This window comes from Castor canadensis, chromosome 11 (assembly GCF_047511655.1).
Source record: "Castor canadensis chromosome 11, mCasCan1.hap1v2, whole genome shotgun sequence".
Taxonomy (NCBI): Eukaryota; Metazoa; Chordata; class Mammalia; order Rodentia; family Castoridae; genus Castor; species Castor canadensis.
In genome coordinates this window covers 92,524,614-92,538,782 of record NC_133396.1, presented here as the reverse complement: position 1 = coordinate 92,538,782, position 14,169 = coordinate 92,524,614, and the positions used below count along the sequence as shown (strand labels likewise).

The 14,169-nt window shown below is 38.4% G+C and overlaps 1 protein-coding gene across 2 annotated transcripts; it reads right to left on the bottom strand.

Moving 5' to 3' along the window:
- Window positions 1-3,872: 3,872 nt before the first annotated feature.
- Window positions 3,873-13,834, bottom strand: LOC141413870 (E-selectin-like). 2 transcript variants are annotated; one of them, XM_074047529.1, is made up of 13 exons: window positions 13,558-13,834; window positions 13,157-13,240; window positions 12,125-12,508; window positions 11,489-11,596; window positions 10,865-11,050; window positions 9,909-10,094; window positions 9,619-9,807; window positions 8,538-8,726; window positions 8,150-8,326; window positions 7,443-7,553; window positions 6,699-6,720; window positions 6,521-6,590; window positions 3,873-5,635 (listed from the first exon to the last, which is right to left on the bottom strand). In XM_074047529.1, exons 2-12 carry the CDS (start codon window positions 13,191-13,193, stop codon window positions 6,536-6,538), a joined length of 1,644 nt encoding a protein of 547 aa, XP_073903630.1. In that variant the 5' UTR covers window positions 13,194-13,240; window positions 13,558-13,834; the 3' UTR covers window positions 3,873-5,635; window positions 6,521-6,535. The 2 variants fall into 2 exon arrangements, with proteins under 2 accessions (XP_073903630.1, XP_073903629.1); XM_074047528.1 differs by having other exon boundaries at window positions 6,521-6,593; window positions 13,558-13,832.
- Window positions 13,835-14,169: the final 335 nt, after the last annotated feature.

Below are 14,169 nucleotides of genomic sequence, written 5' to 3'. Positions count from 1 at the left end.
AGAAGACTTTGAAGACAGATTAATATTGGAGTTTGCCCCTTTACTTAGGGGCTCACAGGATGAGTGGGCTGATAAGAGAAGGTGATAAGATAGGAGTGAATATGTATGAAGTATAGTTCTACACATGTATGAAAATATAACAACAAAACCCATTATTATGAACAACTAAAATATTTCCTTAAATTTAAATAGGCAAAGAATAAAAATGTTGACAGTGGTTACCTTTGGATAGCATATTTGAGGTACTCAGGCCCCTGTAATGTTCAGGTCCATGTAAGATTAATCTTCATTAGCTTCAAGTGCTTAGCAATCAATGTGTGTTTGTATATCTGTGAGTGTGTACATGTGTACATGTGAGCATGTTCACTTATACATAAATCCAGAACTGGAACTCTCCCTTCTGTAGCATCTAAAGTACTTAGTACGTGGACTTCAATTTTTTCCTTTTGTTATCTTCTTTGTTACTTCCTCTTATGCTGTTTTTCTATTTCCCATTCCTTTGACTTTTTCTTCTATTTCTTCATGTCTGTCTCTAGCCCTCACAATGAACTTACAGATTTTGGGGGATGAAATAATTGCCAGACTTTCTGAGAGGTAGACAGGTATGCTAGATAGAGAATGGGTAGTGAAGTTAGCAGTTGATATGTAACTGGATTTTTCTGCTGAGATAATTCATTCCATTTATGAAAAATGATCCTTTTCCTTACCATGAGCCCAAATATACACTTATTCATCCACTTATTTATTTATTCATTCAAAAGATATTTTTGAGTGTTTACTATGTGTCAGGAATATGCTAGGTTCTGGAAATACAATAAAGTAAGTTGATTTGTCTGTACCCGTAAGGAACTTAAGGAATACATACATTAAACAAATAGTTATGCAAGTAATTATTACATCAAAGGAAAAATGAAAATATGGGATATATGATGGCGAAACTTTGATGTCAACTGTCTAGGAGATTAATAAAGCAAAGTTGTGTTACAAAGGTGCATTCTGAGGTGAAGGCAAGTGGGTCAGAGAATTGAGGTGGAAGAGCTACCCTCAATATGAATTGTTTCATCAAGTAGGCTGGGGGCACAGGTGGAACACAAAGTTGAAGTAGGAAGAAGCCTACCCCAGTGCGTGCAGTCTGGATTCTTATCGAGCAGTGGTCTGTTTGTTTGCTGCCATTGCCCACAAACATCAAACGTGAGCTTCTTCAGCCTTTAAACGTGCACTTACACCAGCTGATCTCCAGGAGGCTTTTAGGCCTTCTCCCTCAGACTGGAGCTGCCTCCTGTGTCCTTCTTGTTCTGAGTCCTCCAGCTTCTTGGGCTGAGCAGCTACTGGTTTTCTTTGGCTTTATGGTTTGCAGGTGGCCATTTTGGAACTCTGACAGTGTAAGTCAAGTTAATAGATATCCTATTATAATCATATATACATTTATTGGTTCTGTTCCTCTGGAGAACCTAACTAACATGGATTTAGGGACTGAGAGCCATTCTAGAAAAACAGAATTGGAAGAATGAATTTCCTTAATTGGTTTTGTGGTTTCTGGAGTTTATTCTTGTGTTAGTCAGACTTTTTTTGTCACTGTGACAAATACATGAGAAATAATTTAAAAGGAGGAAAGACAAATTTTAGCTCACCATTTCAAAGGTTTGAGCCCATAGCCAGCTTGGTCCATTGGTTTAGGCCTGAGGCAAGGAAGAATAGTATGACAGCAGGAACATGTGGTAGAGGATACTGTTCACCTCAAGGCAGTCAGGAAGCAGAAAGACAGACAGGAAGAGGCCAGAGACATTTATTCCTATCAATGTCCCCCCAACCCCATCTAATATCCCACCTTCTCTGGTCAGGCCTCACCTTCCAAAGTTTCCACCACCTTCTAAGAATCATTCAATTTTGAATCCATCAATGGAGTAATCCATTGATTAAGTCATCATCCAATCTTTTCTCAAAATCTCCATTTCTAAACATTGCATGGGAACCCAACTTTAAACACATGGTCCTTTGGGGAACATTTAATACCCAAACCACAAGAGCTCTCTACTGTGATTAAATCTAAAGTTGCTAAAACTCTCCCTCTGCTAGTATAGACAGCATTGATTGTCCATGGTTGAACTGTTTAAAGAGATATGTTTAGTAAATGCCCTTGATGCTCCTGATCCACTACTTGTAAGAGGCAAGGAATTCAGTGATTATATTTTTTAACACTTTTGGAAAACTAAGGAATGTAAATGATGCTGACTGGCTGCTCTGAGCTTCACTAGACAAAGAAATAAAGGAAAGAAATGAACTCAAGGATTCAATTTCCTAGCTCAAGATGCACATAAATAATTTAAAGACTTTTGAATGGACCAAAGACTGAAGATGCTGAAAACTAAACACAAGCCTCATCATGAGATTGGCTGAATTAAAATGCAAGTTTAATTCTTAGTCTCAAATTCTCTCTTGTATATTAGGGATGGACATGTGTGGGAAGACCCTGATGAGGCTGGAGACATTGAACACCTAAATTCTGATGAGTTCATGTTGCCAAAAGAAGTGACCTCACCACTCTTAGTGGCAATCCCACCCCACACCAAGTGATATTGGTTTCTCCACCTCTACCTGCATTGTCTAGGGAAACAGCAATGATCTTTCTTAAGGCACCTGCCAAACAAGGCAAAGTTGATTTTTCTCAGGACCCATCCTACTACCCATTTTTGCCTCTAGACCTATAATCAGACTCAAGTCTTAGCAGAACACTAAACATGAGGTGTACTACACTCCAATAGAATTACTTGACTTTTGTAATTTATACAAGCAGAGATTTGGGGCATATGTGTGGAAATTATTTTAAGGCTGTGAGATAATGGTAGAAGGAACATAAAATTGGATCAGGATAATCCACTGTGAGTTGACAATGCCTGATATCCCTTTGTTTACTGTTGATGAAGGGATTCAAAGGCTTAGGGAGATTGAAATTTTGGGGTGGATTTGCCATGTAAAACATACTCCTTCAAAGTAGTAGTTTCCAGACGATGTGTCCTTCACCAGTATTAAAAAAAAAAAACAGATTTATGAGGGGACCACCAGTATTTTTGTATGCTAGACCTTACAGTTGAACCACAGTCACACAATTAGAAAATTAAATGCAATGGGTATAGCAGGATCCCAGAATGGCAGGATCCAAGTGACAGCACTCAATCATCATAGGCAAGGTGGGTTCACTTACTTAATGGACAGTGGCGGCAAAGCAACAATCAGAATGATCTGACTCATGTAGACATATGGTGTTTGCTAATTAATCATGATCTTCCCAGAATGACATAGATAGGAAACTTACTAAACTTCCATGGCAAATGAATGAAAGTCTGTCTTGAATCGTATGAATCATAAAGGCATATGCCCAGTAGAGTGGGAAATGTAAGTCTACTCAAAAATTTGTCCTCAAATATTGATAGCAGCATTATTCATAATAGCCAAAAAGCGGAAACAATCCAAATTCCATCAACTGAGGAGTAGAAAAGGAAAATGTGGTATATTTATGCAGTAGACTATAATTCAACCATAAAATGGAATGATACACGCTACAACAGTATAAACCTTGACACCATTATGCTGGGTGAATGAAGCTAGACACAAAGGGTCACATGTGATTTTTTTTGTATGAAGTGCCCAAGAATGGGAAAATTCATGGCCACAGAGTAGACTTTACAGGTAGAAAAGAAGGGAAAAATGGAGAATAACTGCTAGTGGGTACAGGGTTTCTCTTTGGAGTGACAGAAATCTGAAGTTAGATAAATGGTTGTTTCATATTATATTTAAAAAAGGGTGCAATATATAGTATATAAGTTTTTATATAAATGTAATAGCATTTTAAAGAAAAATCCTAGTCACAGAAATGAATATAAACACATTTATTGTCAAACTTTATACTGTCATGGCAAATATGAGTCTGATACTGCTTAAATAAATACATACTTAAAATGATAAAATATTTTAAATCATAATTTAAACTGCTACATAAATCTAAATACAAATACAAACAACAGAGTTGTTTCTGATGTGGTGTAAGGAACTTGTATTTGAACAATTTCAGAGAAATTAATAATTTCTTCCACATCTAGTCTGATCTTAGTAGTCATTCTCTCTTCCTTCCCTCTCTAAATCTCTCTCTCTTTCTTTCCCTTCCTTCCCTTTCTCTCCATCTCTCTCCTTCCTTTTCACAGCTATTCTGACTCTTTAAAAAAATCTATTCTGATCCTTATCACACTTTCTTGTTTACTGTTTACTTTGCCATTGCCACAAGAATTTTTCTGAAATTTTAAGATATATTAAACTAGTAGAAATGTAGAGAGTTTTTATGTTGGTAGCTATGCTTATAAATAAATATAAATATTTGCTCATACAAGCTGTCTCGTCTTCCAAAACACGTGTCTATGTACAGAATAAAACAACTACAGAACAAGTGGTAGACATCTTCGCTCTTGAAATTCCACTAGATGGATCCTTTACATGGTGAGTTCTTATGGTGGAATTAAAATCTTATGTAATATACAAGAGTTATGTATTTACATATAACATACATATCACATCTGACAAACATATTTGTAGGAGTGCAAAACATCAAAGTTGTTACATGGTTTTTCAACAAAGACACTCATAAAATTGTATCTTCATTTTTTTCATTTGTGTTTTCTCAGATCAGAATATTTGGCTTCCTGGAAGCTTTTCAACGTGAAAAACGTTCATAAATATCCTGACAATATACAAACCTCCATTCAGTTTGTACTCTCCTGATAGTGTCATGTTCTTAAACACTCAGAACTTCATATTGCTTAATATTTGCCCATTTTAAAATAAATTTATGCAGATATAACATTAGAATTTTGTTAATAAACAAAGAGGTGGTAGTCTAGGATAAGTAACTTTTACCCTACCAGAGGCCACAATAAATATTTAACTCCCTTTAATCCTTGTACTGAAGTAAGAATGTTGGAAATTATGCTGTATTCAATGTAAAGTAAATAGAACACTATATCTAAGACCACTTTAGAAAGTGCTGAATCCCATAGGGATAAAAGTGTTAAGACTGTGCTTGATAATCCTGGCACACAGCATTCAGTAGGATTTACACCTTGCACCATTAACCACCCTCCCATACATGCCTGTGGGTATTAAAGCATTGTCATTTTTTTCCAAGTTAGAAATACAGTATCTTTGGCCAACTTGTTTCCTTTAACTACTCATAATTATTATGTATTCCCATGACAACAGCTATATAATTAGCAGTTGAAATACTGAGAGGCAAGAAAGAGAAACAAAGCCACAAAGGATTGTTTCTCTGCCCTGATTCCAGAGCAAGCAAGAGAGAATTATAGAAGGAATTCTGAGATTCCAGAGTCTTGGTCTCTTTAGTTTTGCTTGAAGAGAATCTCCTTTGGCTTCAGTAGCCAGCACTTTCTTGATCCTAAGACTAAGAAAGAGGAAACTGAGTCTCTTGGTGGAAAGCTTGTCTTGTGCACTGAATTCTGAGCCTTTGAGGCTTCGGTCCCAGCCATAAGGCAGCAAGGACAGTAGGCAAGCAAGGTCAGGAGCTCTAACAGTTCTCTGTCTCTCCTGTCTTCAGTGCATCACTCTAGTTCCCTTGGATGCACCTGTATTCCTGCAAATACGAGCAAACATGAGTGTTATCAGGACATTTCTGCATACTGGTAGTGATAATAAAATGCACCTTCTAAACAGGGGACAATGGCTCATGCCTGTAATCCTAGCTATTTGTGAGACAGAGATGGGGAAGACTGTGGTGAGAAGCCAGCCTGGGAAAAATTTCAAGAGACCCCCATCTCAATCAACAAAGCTGAGGATGGTAGCATGTGTCTGTCATCCTTGCTATGCCAGAAGTATAAATAGGAAGATCACAGTCTAGAGTACCCCAGGCCTATTCAAAACTATCTAAAGCAAAATGGGCTGGAGGCATGGATCAAGTGGAAGAGAGTCTGTCTAGCAAATGTGAGGCCCTGAGTTCAAACCCCAGTATTGCACCTTCCCCCACCCCACACACCAAAAAAAACCCAAAGCACTTTGTAGCACAGGCAATGGTCAGAGCACAAATTCCAGAACCAGACTGCCTTTGTTTGAATCTTGGCTATACCACTTAGTGACTCAGTGATTTGAGTTGCCAGGCAATTTACTTAAGTTACTTGTGTGTTTCATTTTCTTCATCCCAGTGATGAGCAATAGAGTGATAGGCCTTAATCTCATAGAGTTTCCAGCTTAGAACTGTGCCTAGTAAGTAGTAAGTGCCAAATGAGGGTTAACTCTTACCATCACTTTTATCTATCATAAATAAAATAGTTCAAGAAAGGCAGATATCGATTTCTTTCCTCTCCTTCTACAAAGAAAGGAGACAATTTCTAGGATGTTGAAGATGGTGACTCACTCTAGCAAATGGCAGGTTGGTGGAGAGGGTAGGATGGGTGGCTGGAGAAGAAACAGAACTTGTAGAGAGGAGACTCCCTTTCATACACATGTCCTGTTCAACTCTTACCTGGTCCTTTTGAACTTAAATGAAGTCAGAAGGCATTTGGTAGTTTCTGTATGATTCAAGACTTTGACAGCTGCTGTAGAATATATGAGAACACTATATTAACCACCATTTTCCAATACAAAGAGAGAAAAATATATATAATGTCCAATGGTATTCTTTGTATAAGAGTGCAACTTACCTGGAAGGTACAAATTTCTTTGCTGCAAGAGAAAGACAACCATTAATTTGGACTAATGGCTTTGAAACCAATCCAGACACAATTTGACTCAATTCATCAGGGTTTTCAAACCCTATGCCTCATGCATCGAGGACTATGTAGCTCCAAATTGGTAGCAACTAATGTAAATGCAAAGTGTAACACATATAAAAGGGCACAGCATCTCTCTAATACCAGAAAACAGTTACAGGCCCAGCTTGCCAGATTCTTCTTCCAATTTTTTCACAAAAGTCCAAAATCTGGATTTTTACATGAAATTTCCTAGTGTGTAGATTCTGAACCTATTTCAAACTTTTAAATCCTATAGGCTAAACATGCCATGAGCATGGATATGGTGTGTTTGTATGCTCTTAAATAGTATTCCCAACTTTAAGACTATATTCTAACTAATCTTCTTAAGAAGCATTTTATCCATTTCCCTAGGAGCACTAATCATTGCACAACTCCAAGGGCAACATGGAGTTCAATAGGAACAGCAGTCTCTTGCACTGTGCAATTTCCCTAAACTCTTTTCATGATCAGTTGCATTATGAATGCTTTTCCCATGACTTCTACTAAATTATATGACAGTTTATTTGTGTGTGTACAATAATAAAATACAAGTTACTAGCTTATAAGTGAAAACTTGTAAGAAGACTATGATTCATCAATGGGGGAAAAATATTTTCAAAAATGTTTTTGGAGTACGTTCACGACCTCCCTTACCTTTCTTCCAAAAGCGCTTCAGAAACCAGAGGAGAAATGATGTCACTGCCAGGAGGGAGGTTCCTGCAATAGAAAGTCCAGCTGCCAAGGGAAGGTTGGACTCAATGGGAGCTATGGAAACAAGAGGGGAAGAATCATCAGGAGAAGAAATTGGCTTTAAAATCTTTCTGTCGTATCATGTGGCCTTTTCTGTGTACATTGATTTCTAGGAGCAAAAGAGCAATGCCATTAAACGCATAAGGCAGAAACATGGCATTAAATTTCTTTTAGATCTGTTCCAAACCTCACTCCTTGGCTAATACTGCTCTCCTCTCCTGTTCTTTCCCTTCTTCTCCTCTCCCCTCCTCTGCCTTTCCCTGCCCTCCCCTTCCTTCCCCCTCTATTCACCTCCCCTCCCATCTCCTTGTCTCTGCTCTCCTTTCTTTTCCTCTCCTCTCCTCTCTCTCTCCTTCTCACTCCCCTCTATTCTCTCTCTTTTTTTCTGTTTCCTTCTCCTCCTTTCCTCTGTAGATCTTTTTCCAATTGTCAGAATTTTACCCATTCCATACATATACCACCTCTTCTGTTTTCTTTCTATCCTCATAAAATAAAATGTCCACTAGTTCCTTATCCCAGGCAACCATTCTAATTTGGATCTATGAACAGTTAGTTACTATCCTGGTCTTTTCTTTAGCTTCCCAGACAATCACTATTAAACAATGCATTACCTTCACAGCTAGGCAGCATTCCAGACCAGTGTCCCGTGTCACCACATGTCAGAGCTGCAGAGCCATTGAGGGTCCATCCTTCGGGACATGCAAATTTGCACACGGTGCCAAACACTGGAGCCCCACTGCAGCTCATGTTCGTCTTTCCTGGAACTGCCAGTCTTGCACATTGTACCACTGTGAACAATAGGCACATGGGTGGTTGTTAGGAAAACTCTACTACAAAACATTAAAACTGGCTTAAACATCACCAATAAATATCACTAATAGGCACTACTTAGTAGTATTCAGTATGTAGAAAATTCGGATCAAACCCCTTGGAATAATTGAGGTTCAGAAACTTATGAGGAATTTGATCTGTACCCTAAGAGTCTGAACTCAGTCTTACCTTGGCACGAGGGGACATCCTGTGTCCACCGTCCCTCAGATGTGCACTCAAGTTGATGTGATCCATGTATTTTAAAGCCCTTCTCACAACGGAAGGCACAAGAGGACTTGTGAGTGAATTCTCCATTAGGGGCATGAATACAGGTCATGAAGCCATTCTGGGGTTGAGAGATAGCATTACATTTCACAGCTGGAAGACAGAAGGGAACATTGCAGAGGCATTTGTATTAGGTTAAAGCAGGTATATGAAGATAACCAAGTATCTGAGCTGCTCACTAGCTTCCATAATAAATAGAATAAAAACAAACAAAGCACCTTCACATGTGGGTTTCTTGCTATCCTGTAGGGCCACATTAATTAGTGAGTGTTCATTAACAGGAATGTTGGTTCCTGCTGATGTTTTTCTCACACACATAAGAACGTAGAACTAAGGAAAGTTATACAGTCAGAGAACCATTTTTGGATTCTAGATTCTTCCAGATGACACCAAAAAGAAAGGAGAAGGACCCATGTAAAGTTGGTGTGCTTATAGCTTAGTCTTCGTGTAGTGGCTTTTTGCCCCTGGGAAGCGCATAGTGGTATGTTTGGTTTTGAGAAGGCCAATTCCTGATAATGAAACCTGCCTGTTTTTAATAGCCATGATCTTGCTTCAAAGTGAATTAAACTGTCGTGTCTATGTGCGAGTGAAGATCTCTGTAGGTAACACCATACTGAAGGTTCTTACCACTATTAGTTATGAGTTTTAGAAAAAATATATGCTACTCTGAGATTCATATAATGTTTTCAGTATTCTGAATTTAAATTTTCTAATGTGTTTTCCCTTAGATTAAGAATTCTGCCTACTCCATGGCAATGTCTATGAATTTATATTAACATACCATAGTCTAGAAGTCAGCAAAGTATTCATTTATGTTACATATACTCCTTCCCTCAGCCAACTATTCATTCTTTCAAATAAATTTCAAAAATATTAGTGTTGCCCATCAAATCTGACGTCTATATTTAAAGTGGATATCTGGATTGATTTTTTGCTGCCTGAGGTTTTAAAAACAGAAATGTAAAGGAGGGACTCTCAGGCTCACCTTCACACACTGGCATTTGCTGTGTCCACTGCCCCTGTGCGGTACATTCAACCTGAGCTGGCCCCTGCAATGTGAAGCTGTCCTCACAGGTGAAGGTGCAGGATGACTTGAAGGTGAACTCTCCAGAAGCAGAGTGGCTACAGTTCGCAAAGCCATGCTGAGGATGGGAGATGGCATCACACGTCACAGCTGTAACACAGGTATCAATTCACGTTAGTCTGCCTTGCTTATTTCAAGTGTGCACGAGAAAGAGAATGTTTGCAGTTTGTCCTAATTTGAAGTGACTCTACCTTTACACATTGGCTTCTCATTGTCCCAGGTCCCAGATGAGGTACACTTGAGGATCTCTGCTCCCATTCGTTCATATCCTTTTTCACAGTCAAATGCACAGGTTGTGTTCCATGGATAGCTTCCAGGGCTTTGGGAACATTTCTTGACACCATTAGCTGGCTTTGTCAAAGCATCACACTCAACCACTAGGAAATTGAAAGAGTACCATACATTTAACAGAATTATATCTTACTCCCTTTTAAATTGGAGTTTAAAACAGGAAAAGAAAGTCTCTTTCACAGAGTAGAACCCAAAGTCCTATGTTAATTCTTGGGAATATAAACACCCCAAACACAGTCTTTCTTCTATATTATTGATATTTCCAACATTTCTGGTTAATTTTTACTATGACTATGCTGAGCGGTATCTGAACTATTTTGTCATTTACATAGACAGAAATGAACAGAATTTATGACTCATTGGAATAAGAACAATACTGACTTCTACAGGTCATTGATTTATTTTAGGCTAGTGAGACCTGAAGAGCCAAACTTCTTATCTCTGCTTAAGAAAAAAATGTGACTGTGTGAGAAAAAGAGATATTAAGACTCCTTGATTAGCATGGGCTTAAAATGGTCTCATTGCATGGGAAGGTTAAACAGAGGAAGGTTAAAAGATGAGAAGATTATTAATATTTCAGAGTTTGGCTCCACTGTCACCAGGTGGTCTCCCTTAAAGGTCCTCAGAGCCTGAAATGAAATATTCATTTCAAATACAGAAATTGTTTTTGAAAAAGCCTCTTTCAAATCATTGAGTACTGAATTTTCCAGATATTTTATCTGAGAGAATTAATTTTACTAAAAACAACAACAAAAAGAACATTCAGTGGACTTTTGAAAATGTTGTAAATTGGATTAAAACCCAGGCAATGAGGGATGAGTTAGAGAACATGGTATGCATCCTGAAAGAGGTTTACCATTGCAGGATGGAGTGGGAGCACTCCATTCTCCAGATGACGTACACAGTGTGGTCTCCATGCTATTGGGCAGGTAGCCCCTTTCACAGCTGACAGAGCAGGAGGAATTGTAGCTGAAGTTCCCAAATAGGTGACTGCAAACCAGGCTTCCATGCTCTGGATCTTTCTGTGCTTTACAGGTCACAACTGAAAGAGGAACCCAAATCAGTTCTGTTCATCTCTCACCTGGCGTAGATGGGAAGAACACTGGAAACCATAGATAGCTACTGCTCATTGATTGTTTCCTGTGAGCCAGGCACCATGTGGTTTGTATTATTATCCTCATTTTACTCTGAAACCTGGAAAGTGTGTCTATCGTTATAAGCCACATAATGGCATTTTGGTCAATAGCAGCCTCTACACAATGGTTATCCCAAAAGAATGCCTTGTCACTTGACATAAGTGACAAGAGGTGATTCTGGGATTTGATCCATGAACACTCTGACTTCATAATCGCAGCTGTTAACCACCCTGTTTATACCATATGATCCAGGGAGGGGAAGAGATGCTACCTTTCTCAGAATCAGCTAGGTATGAAATGGTGCTGCCATCTCAAGTGATAGAAGAGGTGAGAACAAGAATTACCTTGCTCGCAGGTGAGTCCACTGAAGCCAGGGTGGCACTTGCAGGTGTAGTTATTGATGGTCTCTATACATTCGCCGTGACCACTGCAGGATGCCTGGGTGCAGGCAGCTGCAGAAAACACAGTCCATGATGGGGGAAATTATTATGGTGCTTATCATGAGTTCCTTAGGATCAACAGTGTACAACAGAGACAGTAATACAAGCGCTAAGATTTTAAATGAAATGTTTTACAAAGTGTCAAATCGGATTTCCAGCTAATCCATTTTGGACCTTGGTCTTAATGTACAGACAGTAGGAGAATAGCTGTAGCTGGCACCAAGCATAGAAAATTCATTTTATCACAAGCTCTGAAGATATTTCATTTACCACACATAAACAAATAACTAAAATATGTATTGTATGTATGTACATATATATGCATTCTATATATGCATGGAAGTACGTATGTGCATACATGTAGATATATCTGTATATACTCTTGCCAACATTCACACAAAGAAAAATATACCACAGCAGTTAAACAGGTTTTACAATTGTATTTTTTAGAATATTAAATTACCACAGTGGGACCAGTTTTTGCATACTATAAATTTGTCAAGCAGCTCACACCTTCCACTGCTGCCTCAAACTCCCTACCTGTATAGCACAAAGCAAGTTTCTTTTTGCTGCATCTCTCATCATTCCACATTCCAGAATCATCCTTCCTCTTGATGTAGATCTCCACACAGTCCTCATTGTTTTGCATATTGTTTGGTTCACCGGGAGCCCAGTTCTTGGCTTCTTCAGTCAGAGGCTTCTGGGTCCCTACCCAGATCCACACACCATTTACTTTTCTGATTCCAATCCAGTAATAACTTGGTGCATATCTCAATGAAGAGTTTAGATATTCGATCTCCTCTTTGTTTTGAATCGCCACCAGATGTGTGTACTTTTGCTGACAATAAGCACTGGCCTCATCATAAGTCATGAGTTCTGTGGAGGTATGGTAAGACCAGGCTCCACTCTCTTCCACGAGAAGCACTGTGGTGAGAGGCACATGAGAAGAACAGTAGAGTTTAGTTCTGCAACAGTTTAACTCTGCTAACTATGCTTTGTATTGTTTTAGTTTTGGATCTCCGTGGCTTTTGGGATAACACAGATTTTATTACCTTTTCAAAATTAAAGAAGAGAAACATAAGAAGGAACTAGTGGGTTTCTTTTTTTGTATCACTGTTGTTATTGGCCATACTCTAGGTTCTTGATCATTCTTGCCAACCACAAGCTGCTAGAATATATAAGTATAGGGTATAGCGAGAAATATACAGTATTCCACTTATTAGTAGAATACTATAATAGCCAAAATCATGTAGCTTTTGCAGGGTGTTTAGTATTTGTCACCAAGCATTGTGTGAAATACTTTATACATGAACCATTCTATTGAATTCTCAATAGTATGCCCAAATGGGGCACTGAAGATCAATACTGTACACATAAGAAAACTGACATAGGAAGGGGCAAAGTAAATTGCTCCTATCCTAGGGCAGAAAGCACAGCACATAGAGTTCAGGGATAGTGATATATATCCTACAATGCACAGGACAACCCCACATACATGAAAGAATACTCTGGTCTCAAATATCAATCATGTGAAGATGAAAAACCCTGGTCTAGTTAATGACATTGACTTACCAAAAATGAGAGCAAAGAGAAACTGTGAAGCAATCATGACTTCTAGAGGTCCTTTCACCAAGGAATTGGACTTGAGATAATTTTCTGGGATGAGAAAATATAATATTAATTATAGAAGGAAATGCTCTGTATCTGGTAACTCACATCATTTTACCATGAGTCCTAAGATTTTAGGTAAGGGACTGCAGTGTCACTTCATTGTTTCAAAGACATCTACCATAATGAATGAATACAAAATTTAAGATTTTCATCATTTAGGTGGAAGAAAAAAAAATCAGGTTTTAACTACAATTCAATGAAGCTTGCACCGATCTTTATACCACAAGGCTTTCTGCGTATTTCTTCATACTGATAAATCTATTGTATGGCTGAGTGCCGCTCAGAGAATGGATTACACTTACTGTATCAAGTGGTTGTTTGGCTGATGAATTTCTCAGGTGTACTGCTGTGCTTCCGTCTTCTGCTAACTGCTCTGGCAGTTCTGATGTGAATCAGCTGAAACCCACTGAGAACTACAGCTCTGCTGCACCCCCTTTATAGTAGGGCTGGCTTCCTGTAATGCAACAATATTGTGAAAAGCCTGTAAAGAGGAAATCCTCAACTGCATCCAAAAAGTTTCCAGGGAATGCCCACAATGGTAGAAAAAAAAATTATCCAGTGATGTCAGAAATTCTTTCTCCCAAAGCTAATTCTTGCTTTTCCATGCTTTTATATTTTACATGCAATTTGCTTACTATGACACAAATGCCTGATTTTTAATTCTAAGAACATAAAATCTATGTCTTTAAAGTGTTTAAGACTGTTTATTAGGAGTATCACTCACGTATTGTGGTAGTTATCAGAGTTTCATAAACATAAGCAAACTAAATTCATTTTGCTATCCATGGTTTACCATCTGGAATTTTCTCATTTGTAGCTGTCATTAACGGATGAACCTTCATTTTTTTTTTCTCTTTCAACACCCATCTCATCGATTGTAATAAACACTGTCTCAACAGGCAAATGAGCAGAAA

Excerpts from the sequence above, each read along its gene's own strand:
- LOC141413870 (XM_074047528.1), bottom strand. The coding sequence starts at position 13,193 with ATGATTGCTTCACAGTTTCTCTTTGCTCTCATTTTTG. Across the intron at positions 11,051-11,488 it reads TGGACTCACCTGCGAGCAAG|TTGTGACCTGTAAAGCACAG; the intron begins GTAATTCTTGTT and ends TTCCTCTTTCAG. Across the intron at positions 8,727-9,618 it reads GCAAATGCCAGTGTGTGAAG|CTGTGAAATGTAATGCTATC; the intron begins GTGAGCCTGAGA and ends TCTGTCTTCCAG.